Source organism: Agelaius phoeniceus, chromosome 10 (assembly GCF_051311805.1).
Source record: "Agelaius phoeniceus isolate bAgePho1 chromosome 10, bAgePho1.hap1, whole genome shotgun sequence".
NCBI classification, from domain to species: Eukaryota; Metazoa; Chordata; class Aves; order Passeriformes; family Icteridae; genus Agelaius; species Agelaius phoeniceus.
In genome coordinates, this window is record NC_135274.1 from 6,602,651 (window position 1) to 6,614,451 (window position 11,801).

Below are 11,801 nucleotides of genomic sequence, written 5' to 3' on the forward strand. Positions count from 1 at the left end.
AAAAGTCACATCAAAATATATTTAAAAACCAGAAATTCCAATCTGTGTGGAATTTAAAACTCCTTTCCCCCACCTCTGTTTTCCTGCTCAAGGAATCTCTGTTGTTCCAGGACGTGGAACATGATAGGCAGCACCAGTTATGTCCTGAAAAAGTATTTCCCCAAACTCTGAGCACTTTCATAATTTACAAACCAAAGATGAGCTAAACCTCAACCATCGCCCCCCTCCCTCTTCCCCCTTCTACAGTGGGCAGGAGAAAAGACTGCAAACAAATCTGACTTTGCATTTCCAGGGAAGTCCAATTTTTCCACACATCAATATCCCTGCAATCCATTGTAGACCTTCTGCACTGATCCTTGCTTCAACAGCTGCTTGAGACCTGCAAGGGAAGGGAGAGCGTCACACGCAGAGCACAGCAAAGATGACAGGATGACTTCTCCAGCACTTCTTCCCCATTCCTGAAATCCCATACACTAAACACTCCAAGGAACTGGCAGTTCAAGGATCTGGCAGTATCAAATTCTTACCAAACAGGCTAAAGAGTGAGTCAGCCCTTAAATCCATAATAGCTCATCTCCTGGGGTCGGCACGGCACGACAGGGAAGGGCTGGCAGGTCTCCACTGCTGCTTAAAGGGCAAGCCCAGAGGGAGCAGAGGAAGCAGAGTGGCAAGGGTGGATGTGTCACTGTTTTTCCAGAGATTAGAGAGGGAGTCCCCTCTGATGAACTCAGCCTGGTCACTCACTGCCCTGGAACCCCTCAGGACACGGCTCAGAGCAGCCTCAGAAACCACTGAGCCCAAAACAGAGGGAAACTCCCAACACTGTGGGCGACCAAGCTGGAGCGTGTCCACAGAAGGGAATGGAGCACCAGGAGAGGCTGAGGGAGCTGGGGAAGGGGCTCAGCCTGGAGAAAAGGAGGCTCAGGGGAAACCTTCTGGCTCTGCACAACTCCTGACAGGAGGGGACAGCCAGGTGAGGGGTCTGACTCTGCTCAGGGGAACAAGGGACAGACGAGAGGAAATGGCCTCAAGTTGCTCCAGGGGAGGTTTAGACTGACTATCAGTAATGAAACCAAGCAATTTACTTGTACAGAAGAAAATTCCAACCTTTAGGCATGCAAATCCTTCAGGAAATCCTTCTAAAAACCAGTTTGTCTCCCTGTAACCCTTGTCCTGCTTGTCTATCCTTAAATCTTTTTGGCTACACGTTCTACTGTCCTTGAAAACCAGTGATGAGATGCATAAGGGTCACAGTAGCTGTGTTAAAATACTGGAAAACTGCCCTGGAAGTAGTAACTGGAAGCAGGATGTCTCTCTGCCAGGCAAGAACTTCTCATGTTCCTTGCCTGATGGCCAGAGATTCCTGAACTTTTTTCAGGAACACCAGGACAAAGTGAACACATATCCAGGAGCTGCTCATTATTAGAACAGGTCATTCTCCAAGGCAAATTCACTTCCTGAGGAGCCTTCAAGTCACTTTCCAGCTGGTGGGTGAGAGGATGTGGCTCCTGGATGTCTGGTTCTTAGAAAGGAAGGCTGTAGCTGGAGAAAGGTGTAATCCTGAAAAAAACTGGGATTAGCACCATCCCCCACCTCATTTCCCAGCAGCTCCCACACCTCTGGCAGAGCACCCCCAGTAGTGCACAGGATATTTCAACATGTACCCAAGGTTAAATCAGGAATTCCAACCAGGAATCCTAACAATTGGTGCTACTGCACTTCCCTGAAGTGCAGCCTGAAGTCAATTTTTCCTTTGAAATGTTGTTGATACCAACAAGAAGTGACAGGTTACAGCACAGAGGGAGAGGAAGCCCTGATCAGCAGTGATCAAGTCCCACTGCAGGAAAGAAGGGATATTATTTCTGTGACTCCAAAGGTGGGGGTGGTGCTCTTGGAGCCAGAGTATCTTCTGACAGCCCCAGGAGCTGGATATGTGGTCAGGAGATAAGAAATGAGGAGCACTGCCAACAATAAGGAAAAAAGGGATGTTTTGAATTCTGAAGCCCACAGTTTTCCATTGAATGTGTACACTGAACTGCTGCCACACGCAGGGATAGACCTATTCCCTCATAAAACTCCTGATATCGTGGATGTTTGGAGATACCCAGCACACAGAAAGGCATCTGACTGCCTGCCCAGTCACCTTCCCCTGGGAAATGTGTAATTGCTTTGGGAGGGAGAGAAACACCCAAGGCCCTGTGCCTGAACACACCCTTGCCAGTGCCATCATCTCTCTGCTCCCGGATATCCGCAGAGGTGTGTGAGCAATTCTGTCAAAAACATGGAGGCTTCTGTCACTGCTCCTTGACTGGGGTCCTCTAAACTGCCAAGAGCAACAGCTGGAATAACCTCACATGTGTTTCAGAGCTGCTGTTGCCTGATGAAACTTCTGGAAGGGCAGCAGAGCCTGGACTGAGACTCCACAGTGACGAGGCCATTGTGCCCTGTACAATACTCTTGGAACAAGAGGGAAAGCACAGGGATAAAACCATGAAGCAGGATCACTCTAAGCCCAGCCCAGAGGTACAGAGCTCCCAGCCTAAAGAGCTGCAGGAAGAGCCTTGGGACATCTGGAGCTGCAGCCACCAGCTGGACTGCACAGGGCAGCAGTGTGGCCAAAACCCACCCAGTGCTTGGCTTCCCACTACAAAATTGAGGAGTCCAGGAAATCCACTTCAGAAGAAGCCCTGGAAGAAGTTCTGGGGAATTTCCTGAAGAGCTGCACTAGTACATGCCAAGAATATCTTTGTCCCATGACAGAGGATGAGGCCCTTGATTCCTACTCTGATGTGGAGCAGCAGAACCACAGAGGCTGCTGGAGCAAAGAATTCCCTGCTGGGAGTATAGGATTTAAGGATTTACCCTCCTGGCAGTTTTAGGATTCCTACATGGTTCATCAGGTTTCCATCTGAAGCTGAGCAGCGGATCTGTCCTAGAGGGAGTAGGCTGGAAGGAGCTGTGGGAAGGAACAACTCTTCTCCTGACACAGTGAGACATTCCTTACCCTCAGCAGCAGAGGGATTTCCACAAGTCTTGCCTCCAAGAAAGTAGCAGCAGGGGCTGGAAAACCCTTTGTGATCCCATTCCAGCCGAGGCAAAGCAGACAGAGGCTGAGCCCAGCAAGGCTGTGGGGTCAGACAGACAGGCAGCACCAAAACAAAGCACCTGCAAACTTGCCAAGAGCTGCATTCCAGCAGCAGCACATCCCAACCTCAGCAGCCAAGCTTCCTTGCTTCCAAGGGAAGTGGGAGTTCATCAGGGGCCACCAGCCAACTGTGCTATGTTGGACAAGGGGCACAGGGACAGGAGAGCCCCTCCTGACTGCTCCAGCCCCTGGAGGAGCTGTGCCAGGGTCAGGCTGAGGGCTCTGGGCACGCACCTTCCCGCTGCTCCGGCGTCAGCTGCTCCTTGGGGAACTCCACATCAAAGGTGATTATTAGGGAGCCTTTGATGTTGTTGTTATCAAAGTTTGGAAGACCTTCTCCCTTCTTCCACAGCTTGGCGCCGGGTTTTGTGGTTTTATCCCGCACAATGTGAACCTGGAGAGAAAAGGAAAGTGAGAACATTAGTGGTGTTACAAGATCCCAGGATCACTGAGGTTGGGAAAGACTTCCAAGATCATTGAGTCCAAGTCATGACTGATTCTGACCTTGTCAAGCAGAACAGAGCACTGAGGGCCACATCCAGATGTTCCCTGGACACATCCAGGGACAGGGACTCCACCACCTCCTGGGGCAGTCCACGTTCTGTGTGTGCACCCCAATACTCCAACACTCTGTTTCCAACCCACTGGAAAACTCCAACTGGCATTGATTCCTTGCCAAAACCAGTGATATCCCATGGGCCCAGGCTGTTTCACTGGACACATGCCAGAACTAACACCACCCCCCTGCTGCTGGGACAGCCTGGAAGTGAGGCACTTCTCATAGAGAGTCCATTGGCCTGGAAATGCTCCAACAGAAGGAATACTGTAGATACCCAGACCCTGAGCAAGCCAATCCTCAGCATGGAGCTGCAGGTGAATTTGGGATGCACACAACACCCTGGGCCTCACCTTGTGCCCATCCAAGTGGGCAATATCCATCTCAAAGCCTGTCAGTGCCTCGACCAGCGAGATCGTCACGTTTGTGTACAAGTCATCTCCTCTCCTTTCAAACACTGGGTGCCTGTGGAAATAAGAGCCATTGAACTTTACTCCTTCCCCAGAGGGGAAACAGGTCCTTGAGCTTCTTTCCTTCAATTTGGGAGTTTGGAGAAATCATAAATAGGAGGGGAAGTGAAGAATGAATCAAATTTAGCTTCATTTTCCTGTATAAGATATGCACTGATAAATGCCTTTTCTATTTCTAGGGCACTGAGTGGTGAGGTGTGGCAAGAAGTCCTGACTCACACAGCAATTTTCTTAGTAGTGCATTTCCTTACAATAGCAAGATTGTGTGCTAGGGAAAAGGAGATATTTATTCTGAATCACACACGGTGAATTCAAGCCAAAAAAAATTAGGATACTTTGATAATTCTACTTTTAACAGCATCAAGTCCACTCCTCCAGCACCACGAGGGCTGAGCATCCTGCACAGCCCTGAGTGCCAGACCTGAACCTGCCCTGCTAAAGGACAAGCTCCATCTGGCCAAGCAAGAGCTCAGCTAGGCCAGAGACTTACTTCAGAACTTTTATTCGGAAGCGCAAATCTCCTGGCTCCCCATCCACGTGGGGCTCACCTGTGGGGGAGAAAGCAAAGTTTTGTTTAAAGGAAAGGAAATAGGAATGAGTGGAGAGACAAGCAGGATATTACAGTTAAAAGGAAAAAAACCAAACCAAAACAAAACCAACTAATTGATCTTTAGATGACCAAAATTCTGCTTAAACATCTCCTAAAGAGCTTAGGGCTTTCTGAGTGCTGCCTCAGCAAGGTCACCTCTGCTTTTCTGGAAGACCTGTCTGCATGTTAATGAAATCCTTTAGCCACTGAAGGGCAGAGGGGATCCCTTCAAAGGCTCAAGCCTGGAACAGATGCTCCTGCTCAGGTGTTGTCCCCACTCCCAGCTAAGGGAGTGGAACTGTGTTATCCAGACTTAGGAACATGCTCCTGGATTTCAGCACATGCAGAGAACACAGCACTTCCGACCACATGGGAACCATGTGCCAGAGAATCATGGAGGAGGAGCAGCTCAGAGCAGAGCACACACTCACCTTCCCCAATGAAGGGATACTCCATGCCATCCCTCACCCCTGGCTCTATCTCCACTTCCAGTGTCCTCTCTTCATTCACCAGCCTGAAAAGGGGAAGAGCGACCCAGCACTCAGCTTGAAACTTTATTTATTTATGTCAACTTCATCTCAACTTTTAATTTGTGTCCCTGGGGAAAGGAGACCACCCCCACAAGCTCACACATGCTGTCCTTGCTCACATCTAAACCTAGAGAGTCAGAGCTGCCTTTCTGGTGAGCTGAGACTCAGGGAGTAGAGGAGGCAAAGCTGAAAGCTCCCAAACACACAGTCAGCAGCAGGGGGTGTGATGGCATTCCATTTCAGCATGGTATTCCATATCCAGCTGTTCCCAGCTGTGTGCTTCCCTTTCAGATCTAGCTGTGGAACTTTGTGCAAGGAATAAAAGGCTGGAAGGGGAAACTGGGGAGCTCTGCATCCAACAGATGCAAGAATCGAGAGTGGCTCCCTGGAAATGAGAACCCGGTGTTAATCCTTCCCAAAGTCCCCAGCTCTTCCTGGGAACACAGGCGCGTTCCCCCATCTAGCGGTGGGTTTTGGAATAAACCTCCCTATATTGATGTCCCTACATAAAATCATGGAATTTAGGATTCTGTGGAGCAGGAACGAGCACCAAACTCACTTGACGTTGGGACACTCATCACAAACAACTTCCTGAGTCATCTGGAAGCGCCCAGGGCCCAGCTGGGTGGTTCTCATCTCCTGCCTGCAGTTGCATTTCCGTTTGCCAGGGGCCTGTCTTGCCACTGGCTTGTTCCTGACAACCTGAAGGGAAGAGGGAGAGGCTGATGTCAGTGCTCCTGGGTCTCCATAAGGGTCTGGATTTCTCTGAACAGAGAATGGTTTGGGTTGGAAAGGACCTTAAAAATCAGCTAATTCCAGCCTTGTCCCACAGGCAGGGACGTATTGTGGTGTGGTGCTGCCACAATAGCTCCAAATGTGGCCTTGGCAAAACAATGACAAGTTTTCACCTTGTGATCACACGTTAAACACCAAAAAAGCTCTCTCTGACATCACTATTGCCATTCTCTTTCCACACAGGAAAGATAACACTAGGATGGAACACCCCACACTTTGGTTATGACACTTCCTTGTCCCACACAATGGGGAAATTATCTGGAGTTCCCCCAACAGCCCCAACACAAAAATCAACCACTGGAAAGCCAACCAGCAGACAGGAGGGATTGTCAGCACCAGAGATGGAGCTTGCTTAAAAGAAAATAATAATTTTCCACATACTCTTCTCAGTTATATAATCTGGAAACTTGCAGTGACATGTTTAGCTGTAGAAGGAGACTGAAAAATTCTCAATGTGGTTTCACAAAAATTGCAAAGTGAATTTGAAGCTTATCAACAGCCCCTCAAATATTCCTAAATTCTACAGAGGGACAATTTACACCTCTTTCAACTGGGCTGCTGCACTATTCAAGCTGAGCTGCTGACTGACAGCCAACAAATCAGTATTATCACACTTTATGGAGACAGTGCCAGATGCAAAAGATGAATAAATGTGTGGTTTCTTCAGTAAACTACAGGAAATAGCACCACAACATCCTCCTCTGCCAGACCCAGAAAAGGAGCATCTATTTCAGCTCTAATTTTTTGGGATAAGATACTCTGAACTCTGGTCAGGCACCTCAAACCTGGGAACAAAAGAAACACTGAGACAAGTAAACTTACTTCTACAAAGTTTCCTGAATACACCTCCTCTAGTGTGACCTCCAGGTCCACGATGATGTCACTTCCCCGGGGAATATTCCTGTCTTGCTGGCGGGGGCTCCCTCCAAACATGAATCCAAAGTCCCCAAAGAAACTGGAGTTAAGCACAATGGTTAGCTCAGGAAGAAGGAATTCTAGGCAAATGCTTCTAATCCACTAAAAAGAAGCAATCTTAAAGCTCCAGAGTAAACCCGGGAACCTCTTTTTGTTCCTGCAGAACATAACTAAAGTCTTCAAACACAGCAGCCATTTTGGAAGAGTTTTCGGCACTAAAGAAAACAAAATTTGGAGCAGAACATTCAAAATCTGACCTCTCCACACTGCACTGCTGCTCAGCTGCCACCACCAAAAGGAGTAAACTCTGAGTAGCACTGCAAGTCACTGCTAGCAGATTGGTTTTCAGTAGTTTGAGGACAAGAGGGATGAGGAAAACTCCCTAGGAATTCTGCATATTGTCCCTCAGAACAGAGCAGAGCAGCAGTGCAAGTCCTCACCCAGGATTACAGGAGCTGAGCAACTTCTGGAATTATTTTAGGAAATTTATCCAAAGGGGTAGAAAATCAGGTTCTGTCCAAGCAACGTGCAAGTGCCTTTGGTTTTTAATGCTCCAAATTCTACAGGGGCTGTGCAAGTAACCATAGCATTGCTTTGCAGAAAGAAAAGTGTCCCCAGAGTGGTGTGAGAGAACAGGTCAAACCCCAATCACACCCAGATAACCTGAGAAAGTTTCCACATGTTTGAAGCAGGTGCTGCACCTGAAAAATCACCCACAGTGCCCAGAGGTACCCATGTGGGAAGTCTCCACTGGTTTCTGCTTGCAGCAAGGAGTGGGGCACACCAAAACTGGAAATTGCATGTAAATGTATTTCTTCAAATTCTCAACTTGCACATCAGACCCTGGGCCAGGCAAAACCCCTCAAAAGGGTTCTTGAGCATCACAGAATCAGAGCAGCAGCTGCAGGACAGCCCAAAGGGGTTAAAACTCCTTACTGGGAGAAGATGTCTCCATGGGAGCTCTGGTGCCCATCCTTCAGGCCCTCCTCTCCATAGGCATCATACTGCTTCCTCTTCTCCTCATCTGACAGCACCTGGAAAAGGCAAGGATGGAGGAAAGGCTCATGTGGAGCTGAGGGGAGGTGTTAGACAAGGCTCTGAGGGCCCTCTCAGCACTTTTCACTGGGGACTCTACAGGAGCCCTGCTTGCTGTGCTCTCTGGAAAAGTTAAGCCCATAAAAAGCACATTTCATTCATTAAAAAAGCAGGAGCAGACTGGAAAACATAAACATTGAGTTTATCTTAAATATTGAAAAAAGAATCACAAGGAATAACTCAAATCCTACAAAGCAGGACATGCTGAGACAAATAATCACATACCACCATCCCTGTGTCTCAGCCATGACTTTTAAGCATTGATTTTATTTTGATTTTATTTCCTAAGTTTTGATCTTTGCTCTTCCCGCCTCAGAGATCCAGAAGTCTCTGGTCACATTTAGTGTTCCTTGCCCTTCCTCCCTCATTGATCATATTTGGAAAAGCCAGAGTTGGCAGGTTGGCTTTCAGAAGGAGTGGGAACAGATGGAGAAGCAACTCAACAGGTGGAGAAGCAGCTAAAAGAGGAAAACCTGCTGAATTTGGGGTGTTTGGAGAAGCTGTGGCTGCCCCATCCCTGGAGGTGTCCAAGGCCAGGTTGGATGGAGCTTGGAGCCACCTGGGACAGTGGGAGGTGTCCCTGCTCATGGCAGGGAGTGGAAATGGATGAGCTTTAAGGTCCCTACCAACTCAAACCATGCTAAGATTCTGTGGAATTATAACCACTGATAAATGTTATCAACAAGGGAAAATTAGCAGTGACTTCATCACTTTCACCCAGCAGGTAAGGGTTCAGTGGTCCCTCTGCCACTTGAGATTCCCATGGAAACTCCTCCCAAATCCATCCTGAGACTCATGGCTCTGCAGAAGAGTCTCACTCCCTCTCCTGGGATCAGTCTCTTTCCTGGTTCAAACAGCTGAATTCAGAGCACACAGCTCTGGGCTGGAATCACTGAGCCTGTGAAAATGAAGACACTGAGCAGGTTCATTAACCTACTTTCCCCTCAATATTTTTAGGAAAGCTTTGCCATAATCAGCTACCCACCCCCTGAGCAGCAGTGCTGTTAACAGAGAGTTTATGGTGAAGAAAATTCTGCATTATAAGGGACACCCAATTCTGGTTCCATTCTGCCCAAAAATCAACTCACTGTGTCCCACAGCTAACTCAGCAGAAGGGTTTCCAAGCTGTCCTGGCTAAACACAGATGAAGACCTAGCAGGGAGGGCATCAAAAGCTTCCTCCAAACCTCACACACACGAAGACTGGATTTCTGATTCCATTTTACAAACACTTTTTCACTCAGCTTTTGAATAGAGAGAATAATCTCAGCTGCTGGCAAACACTTAAACCAGCTGGAACTCGAGGAAGAGGCAGAGAAATCCTTTGCCAGCAGGAAGTGCCAACAAGATCCCAGCTCACAGAAGCAGCACCAAGCTCACAGCTCCATGTGCATCAATCCTGAAGTGCTGCAGATGATAGGGGATTACTTTTTTTCCACAAAAAATGTCTTTATGTTCATTTTCCCTGTGATAATAAAGCCAGTTTATATAAGTCAGAACTAAAAAGGGGTCCCAGCTTTTAGAGAAAACAAAAGTGAAGATTTTTCTTTCTCAACACAAAGAAATAAATGCCAGCTGTTCTCTCACTTCCTCTTTTGAAGAATATTTGCATATCTGAGGAGCACCAGGGATGGAAGCAGGAGCCAGGCTATAAATCCTTTTACCTGCAGCTGGGTTCTTCCCAAAGGAGACTCCAAGCTCCCACCCAAAGAGGAATTCACTGCTAGGAATTTTTGCTAATGGAATTTTTCAGCATCATTTTCCTCTCTGCTGCACAGGGGGGAGCAGGGGCAGATGGAGTCCAACAGTGACAGAAGGAGGACAAAAAGGACAGAAAACATGGAGGAAACATTCCATCGCTGTGTATGTACAGGTAAGGAAAGCAGGCTTTGCCTTCACACCTTTGGGCAATACAATGATCTGTATTTGATTCATTTAATGCACTGGGCTATTGGTGTGGGGGATCATTTGCATGCCACAACATTATCATGGAATAACAGGAATCCTGCTGTGTCCCACAACTACTTTTCTCACTTAATATGCTCTAAACCCAAGGCCAGCACCTTTCACTTCCCATCAGCTCAGACTAATCCCAGTCAGGCCCTACAGACACTTGGAGCTGCTGCACCTCCCCTCCTCCCCTGAGGAACTGGGAATAAATTCCAAAGAACTTTAAGCTGGTGCCTTGGCTTCCTCCTGGCTGAGGGAGCTGAGGGATGTTGGACTGTCCTCTGGCAGGAGCAGCTCTCCAAGCAACTTGGTAAGCTCTGGATCTTTGTTTTTCATTTGGGAGAGTATATGGAACTGGATGTATTAAGAGGGGCAGGATGGAATTTGGTGTAGTAATAGGAGGGAAAGCAACCTGCCCTTCATTGCAAGGTCTTTATCTGTGTTTAGCCAGGACAGCTTGGAAATCCTTCTGCTGAATTGGCTGTGGGACACAGTGAGTTGATTTGGTTGTTTGGGTGAAATGGAACCAGAATTGGGTGACCCTTATAAAGCAACTTGGTAAGCTCTGGATCTCTGTTTTCATTTGGGAGAGTATCTGGAACTGGATGTATTAAGAGGGGCAGGATGGAATTTGGTGTAGTAATAGGGGGAGGATGGAAATTGATGAGAAGGAATAAAGGAAATTTGATGTGGAAGGTGTCCATGCCCATGGTGAAGAGATGGAATGAGATCATCTTTAAGTCCCTTCCAACCTAAACCATCCTGGGATTCTGTGACAATAAGAGATGTGGGATAGAATTCATTGTATTAACAGGGGGAAGATGGAATTTCACATGGTAACAGGGGAAGGACGGATTCCAGCTGCACCTTAGGGAAGAGCCTTTGATTCCCCACAAACCTCCTTTCCCATCCCCTGAAAGCTCCAGGATGAATCCTCATGAGTCTCAATGGCCAAGATCCAGCCTGGTTTATTTTACTACGAGCCCCATCCACCCTTCCCAGCCCGGGGAGGACATTCCGGCTCCCGGCCTCACCTCGTAGGCAGCGCCCAGGTCCTGGAACTTCTCCTGGGCCCGGGGGTCGTCGGGGTTCCTGTCGGGATGGAGCTGCAGCGCCAGTTTGCGATAGGCCTTCTTGATGTCCTTGATGGAGGCGCCGCGGGACACCCCCAGGATCTTGTAGAAGTCTCTCCTGCCGTGGGGGGGAGAGAAAAGGTGAGGGAAAGGGAGCGGGGAGAGGGTGAGGAAGAACGGGGATGGGAAGGAGACGGGAAGGGAGAGGGGAGAGGGGGAACAGGAGAGCGATGAGGGGAAGGGAGCGGGGTCCCGTCAGCGCCGCGCCCGCCGAGCCTGAGGAGGGGGAAGGCCGGTGCTGAGGCGGAACCCCAGACCCGTGGGCGCGGCCCGGCGCACTCACCCCGCGGCGGCCTCCCCGCAGAGGCAGAGCAGGAGCAGGCAGAGGCGGCCGATCCAGGCGGGGGCCATGGCGGGCCCGGCCCTGCCGGCTAAGGGGGAGCGGCGGGAGCGGCGCGTCCCGGCGGCTCCGCAGCGCCTCGGCCCCAGCCAATGGGAGCGCGGGGTGTTCCACGCTAGCCAATCCGAGCTCGCCGCCGCTCAACGCCGGCCAATGGGCTGCTCACACTTCACCGCCGCCGGCCAATCGCCTGCCGGAGCGTCGCCGCCGAGCCCGCCGGTCACGCCCCGCCGCCCCTCCAGGGTGACTTCCTTCCGAACAGCCAATCATCGAGCGCAGCGCTT

The 11,801-nt window shown here is 49.3% G+C and overlaps 1 protein-coding gene across 1 annotated transcript; it reads right to left on the reverse strand.

Moving 5' to 3' along the window:
* On the reverse strand, positions 1-11,605 carry DNAJB11 (DnaJ heat shock protein family (Hsp40) member B11). The gene is made up of 10 exons (XM_054639564.2): positions 11,461-11,605; positions 11,079-11,235; positions 7,937-8,034; positions 6,908-7,040; positions 5,850-5,992; positions 5,192-5,274; positions 4,662-4,719; positions 4,055-4,166; positions 3,380-3,539; positions 1-379 (listed from the first exon to the last, which is right to left on the reverse strand). Exons 1-10 carry the CDS (start codon positions 11,526-11,528, stop codon positions 315-317), a joined length of 1,077 nt encoding a protein of 358 aa, XP_054495539.1. The 5' UTR covers positions 11,529-11,605; the 3' UTR covers positions 1-314.
* Positions 11,606-11,801: the final 196 nt, after the last annotated feature.